Source organism: Coregonus lavaretus (assembly GCF_964263955.1).
Source record: "Coregonus lavaretus genome assembly, contig: HAP1_SCAFFOLD_2308, whole genome shotgun sequence".
Classification (NCBI taxonomy): Eukaryota; Metazoa; Chordata; class Actinopteri; order Salmoniformes; family Salmonidae; genus Coregonus; species Coregonus lavaretus.
The window spans coordinates 77961-83960 of NW_028156541.1; the positions used below are offsets into that span (position 1 = coordinate 77961).

Here is a 6000-nt window from a genome sequence, read left to right on the forward strand (position 1 = left end):
TTTTACCAAAACAGGGGCAGGGAAAACACTTTGTTATTGTTTCAACTGTTGATTGCCCCTTTAACATGGAGTTGTGTCTTCCCAGGCGTCCCCAGAGCGCTCTACCAGGACTCAGCAGAAGGAGTTCCAGTCTTACATCCTGGACTCGGTCATGGAACACCTACTGGCTGCTGACGTCCTCCTAGGTACACACCCTGCTCTACTGTAGAAGTTACACCAATCAGAGAAGAACCCTACAAAACACAATAATCAGCCAATCAGAGAAGAACCCTACAAAACACAATAATCAGCCAATCAGAGAAGAACCCTACAAAACACAATAATCAGCCAATCAGAGAAGAACCCTACAAAACACAATAATCAGCCAATCAGAGAAGAACCCTACAAAACACAATAATCAGCCAATCAGAGAAGAACCCTACAAAACACAATAATCAGCCAATCAGAGAAGAACCCTACAAAACACAATAATCAGCCAATCAGAGAAGAACCCTACAAAACACATTAATCAGCCAATCAGAGAAGAACCCTACAAAACACATTAATCGGCAAAGAGAAAAATGCTGGAGATCTCCAGAGCCTTATCCTACTCCAAGAGCCTGACGAAGACATCCTCAAAGCTGGAATACATTTCTAACCACCTGTGGTCTCCGGTCTATAATATGAACAGTAAAAACCTAGTCCCAGTCTCAACCATCCCCCAATCCAGCAGGTGGCGGTAATGCACCATCCGGTTTACACTCCGCCATAAAACCCAGCAGAAGAAGAAGACGCGCGCGCGCACACGCACACGCACACGCACACGCACACGCACACACGCACACACACCTACCTACCTACCTACTGGTTGCTGACGACCTCCTAGATACACACACACACACACACACAGACACGTTTTAGAGAAAACATCAAGTGATCATTCATTAGGGCAGCAGGTAGCAGCCGAAGGTTAGAGAGGCAGACCAGGAGCCGGAAGATTGACGGTTAAAAAACTACAACTGGGAAACTGAGGGGCTGCAGCACTGCGGCTGACCCTGTGCCTCTCGGGAGTGGCTGTTGGGGGAAACATTTCCATTCTAACCAAATGTCCCCCCCCCCCCCCTTCTCCTACCAGGTGAGGATGCCTCCCTGCCCATCACCAGCGGAGGAAGCTACCAGGTGCTGGTCAACAACGTGTTCTACTTCACACAGCGCGTGGTGGACAAGCTGTGGCAGGGCATGTTCAACAAGGAGTCCAAGATGGTGGTGGAGTTTATAGTGCAGCTCATAGGACAGGTGAGGACAACCTAAACCAGTGTTTCCCCAAATATCTTATCTGATTTATTCCCGTTCCAGCACATGCTGAATCGGGAACGGGCATGTTTAATTATCCTGATGGCGCAACGCAAATACAAGCGTACAGTGCCTTCAGAAAGTATTCACACCCCTTGACTGTTTATACATTTTGTTGTTACTGCCTGAATTTAAAATGGATTACATAGAGATTTTCTGTCACTGGCCTACACACAATACCCCTGAATACAAAAGTGTTATGTTTGGGGCAAATCCAATACAACACATTACTGAGTACCACTCTCCATATTTTCAAGCATAGTGGTGGCTGCATCATGTTATGGGTATGCTTTTAATCGTTAAGGACTGGGGAGTTTTTCAGGATAGAAAAGAAACGGAATTGAGCTAAGCAGAGGTAAAATCCTAGAGGAAAACCTGGTTCAGTCTCTTTCCACCAGAAACTGGGAGATGAATTCACCTTTCAGCAGGACAATAACCTAAAACACAAGGCCAAATATACTGGAGTTGCTTACCAAGAAGACAGTGAATGTTCCTGAGTGGCAGAGTTACAGTTTTGAATTAAATCTGCTTGAAAATCTCTGGTAAGACTTGAAAATGGTTGTCTAGCAATGATCAACAACACATTTGACAGAGCTTGAAGAATTGTAAAAATAATAATGGGTAAATGTTGCACAATCCTTAGACTTACCCAGAAATAACTCACAGCTGTAATCGCTGCCAAAGAGGATTCTAACATGTATTGACTCGGGATTGAATACTTATCTAATCAAGATATAGTATATTAGTTTTATTTTGTGAATACTTTCTGAAGGCACTGTGTATAGAAATACAAAATATGCAGTGCCTGTGTGTGGGTGTCCCAGGACTGGAAACAGTCTGATTACAGCAGTACAGGACTGGAAACAGTCTGATTTACAGCAGTACAGTACTCAGTTAGAAACAGTCTGATTTACAGCAGTACAGTACTCAGAAACAGTCTGATTACAGCAGTACAGTACTCAGTTAGAAACGGTCTGATTTACAGCAGTACAGTACTCAGTTAGAAACAGTCTGATTTTACAGCAGTACAGTACTCAGAAACAGTCTGATTTTACAGCAGTACAGTACTCAGTTAGAAACAGTCTGATTTACAGCAGTACAGTACTCAGTTAGAAACGGTCTGATTTACAGCAGTACAGTACTCAGTTAGAAACGGTCTGATTTACAGCAGTACAGTACTCAGAAACAGTCTGATTTTACAGCAGTACAGTACTCAGAAACAGTCTGATTTACAGCAGTACAGTACTCAGTTAGAAACGGTCTGATTTACAGCAGTACAGTACTCAGAAACAGTCTGATTTTACAGCAGTACAGTACTCAGAAACAGTCTGATTTACAGCAGTACAGTACTCAGTTGGAAACAGTCTGATTTACAGCAGTATAGTACTCAAACAGTCTGATTTTACAGCAGTACAGTACTCAGTTAGAAACAGTCTGATTTTACAGAAGTACAGTACTCAGAAACAGTCTGATTTTACAGCAGTACAGTACTCAGTTAGAAACAGTCTGATTTACAGCAGTACAGTACTCAGTTAGAAACGGTCTGATTTACAGCAGTACAGTACTCAGTTAGAAACAGTCTGATTTTACAGCAGTACAGTACTCAGAAACAGTCTGATTTTACAGCAGTACAGTACTCAGTTAGAAACAGTCTGATTTACAGCAGTACAGTACTCAGTTAGAAACGGTCTGATTTACAGCAGTACAGTACTCAGTTAGAAACGGTCTGATTTACAGCAGTACAGTACTCAGAAACAGTCTGATTTTACAGCAGTACAGTACTCAGAAACAGTCTGATTTACAGCAGTACAGTTCTCAGTTAGAAACGGTCTGATTTACAGCAGTACAGTACTCAGAAACAGTCTGATTTTACAGCAGTACAGTATTCAGAAACAGTCTGATTTACAGCAGTACAGTACTCAGTTGGAAACAGTCTGATTTACAGCAGTATAGTACTCAAACAGTCTGATTTTACAGCAGTACAGTACTCAGTTAGAAACAGTCTGATTTTACAGAAGTACAGTACTCAGAAACAGTCTGATTTTACAGCAGTACAGTACTCAGTTAGAAACAGTCTGATTTTACAGCAGTACAGTACTCAGTTAGAAACAGTCTGATTTACAGCAGTACAGTACTCAGTTAGAAACGGTCTGATTTACAGCAGTACAGTACTCAGAAACAGTCTGATTTTACAGCAGTACAGTACTCAGAAACAGTCTGATTTACAGCAGTACAGTACTCAGTTGGAAACAGTCTGATTTACAGCAGTATAGTACTCAAACAGTCTGATTTTACAGCAGTACAGTACTCAGTTAGAAACAGTCTGATTTTACAGCAGTACAGTACTCAGTTAGAAACAGTCTGATTTTACAGCAGTACAGTACTCAGTTAGAAACAGTCTGATTTACATTAGTACAGTACTCAAACAGTCTGATTTTACAGCAGTACAGTACTCAGTTAGAAACAGTCTGATTTTACAGCAGTACAGTACTCAGAAACAGTCTGATTTTACAGCAGTACAGTACTCAGTTAGAAACAGTCTGCTTTTACAGCAGTACAGTACTCAGAAACAGTCTGATTTTAAAGCAGTACAGTACTCAGTTAGAAACAGTCAGATTTTACAGCAGTACAGTACTCAGTTAGAAACAGTCTGATTTTACAGCAGTACAGTACTCAGTTAGAAACAGTCTGATTTACAGCAGTACAGTACTCAGAAACAGTCTGATTTACAGCAGTACAGTACTCAGAAACAGTCTGATTTACAGCAGTACAGTACTCAGAAACAGTCTGATTTACAGCAGTACAGTACTCAGAAACGGTCTGATTTACAGCAGTACAATACTCAGAAACAGTCTGATTTACAGCAGTACAGTACTCAGAAACAGTCTGATTTACAGCAGTACAATACTCAGAAACAGTCTGATTTACAGCAGTACAGTACTCAGTTAGAAACGGTCTGATTTTACAGCAGTACAGTACTCAGAAACAGTCTGATTTACAGCAGTACAATACTCAGAAACAGTCTGATTTACAGCAGTACAGTACTCAGAAACAGTCTGATTTACAGCAGTACAGTACTCAGTTAGAAACAGTCTGCTTTTACAGCAGTACAGTACTCAGAAACAGTCTGATTTTAAAGCAGTACAGTACTCAGTTAGAAACAGTCAGATTTTACAGCAGTACAGTACTCAGTTAGAAACAGTCTGATTTTACAGCAGTACAGTACTCAGTTAGAAACAGTCTGATTTACAGCAGTACAGTACTCAGAAACAGTCTGATTTACAGCAGTACAGTACTCAGAAACAGTCTGATTTACAGCAGTACAGTACTCAGAAACAGTCTGATTTACAGCAGTACAGTACTCAGAAACGGTCTGATTTACAGCAGTACAATACTCAGAAACAGTCTGATTTACAGCAGTACAGTACTCAGAAACAGTCTGATTTACAGCAGTACAATACTCAGAAACAGTCTGATTTACAGCAGTACAGTACTCAGTTAGAAACGGTCTGATTTTACAGCAGTACAGTACTCAGAAACAGTCTGATTTACAGCAGTACAATACTCAGAAACAGTCTGATTTACAGCAGTACAGTACTCAGAAACAGTCTGATTTACAGCAGTACAATACTCAGAAACAGTCTGATTTTACAGCAGTACAGTACTCAGTTAGAAACAGTCTGATTTACAGCAGTACAGTACTCAGTTAGAAACAGTCTGATTTACAGCAGTACAATACTCAGAAACAGTCTGATTTACAGCAGTACAGTACTCAGAAACAGTCTGATTTACAGCAGTATAGTACTCAGTTAGAAACAGTCTGATTTACAGCAGTACAGTACTCAGTTAGAAACGGTCTGATTACAGCAGTACAGTACTCAGTTAGAAACGGTCTGATTACAGCAGTACAGTACTCAGTTAGAAACGGTCTGATTACAGCAGTACAGTACTGTTAGACTCAACTAACCAGCAAATGAAGGAGTTGTTAATCGAATTAACAAGCCAACCTTCACGTCTCTGCCAGACTTACTCAATTTAACCAGTAGAGCTTTAGATTAAACGCAGCATTGTGATTTTAGAATGTGAATGTAGGCCAGCAGTGTGCATGTCTGTGGTGGTACTGCTTTGGAATGAGACGATTTAGCAAGATTTCAAACACGTACTTAATCAGTCCTCAGAATCCATTTGTTATAAAACAGGACTATTATTTCCACACTCCTCCAACCCTACTGTAGAATGTCTTAACCCCAGTCAACCTTTCCTTTCCTCAGGCATAGATCATAAGACCAATCTTTCTTAACATTTTTTCCACCTCTCTTTTCTCCGTTTCCAGTCTAAGAGGCGGTCTCAGAGTCTGTCCCTGGACCCTCTCTACCACTGTCTGAACCGCACGGTCCTGTACCAGCTGTCTCGACCTCACAAGACTGTACCTCAGCAGGTAGCTCTGCTGGACTCTCTACGGGTGTTGACCGTCAACCGTAACCTGGTGCTGGGACCAGGTAACCACGACCAGGATTTTGTAGCCTGTCTGGCTCACTGCTTCATCAACCTGCACGTTGGGAGGTAAGTCTGAGGTTGGGGTGGGTTTGTCTGTCTGTTTTAGCTAGCTAGCTAGCTAATTTAGTTCTTCTCATGCGTCTTCATGCATTCTCGAATTCATTTGCATTG

The 6000-nt window shown here is 41.4% G+C and overlaps 1 protein-coding gene across 1 annotated transcript in view; it reads left to right on the forward strand.

Moving 5' to 3' along the window:
• Positions 1 to 5895, forward strand: part of LOC311126248 (WD repeat and FYVE domain-containing protein 3-like) — a gene marked incomplete at both ends in the record, with an annotated part of 83752 nt that extends 77857 nt beyond the window's left edge. Inside the window, 3 exon segments of the mRNA XM_084200265.1 lie at positions 86 to 185; positions 1115 to 1275; positions 5666 to 5895. Coding sequence (XP_084056391.1) covers positions 86 to 185; positions 1115 to 1275; positions 5666 to 5895 — 491 coding nt within the window.
• Positions 5896 to 6000: the final 105 nt, after the last annotated feature.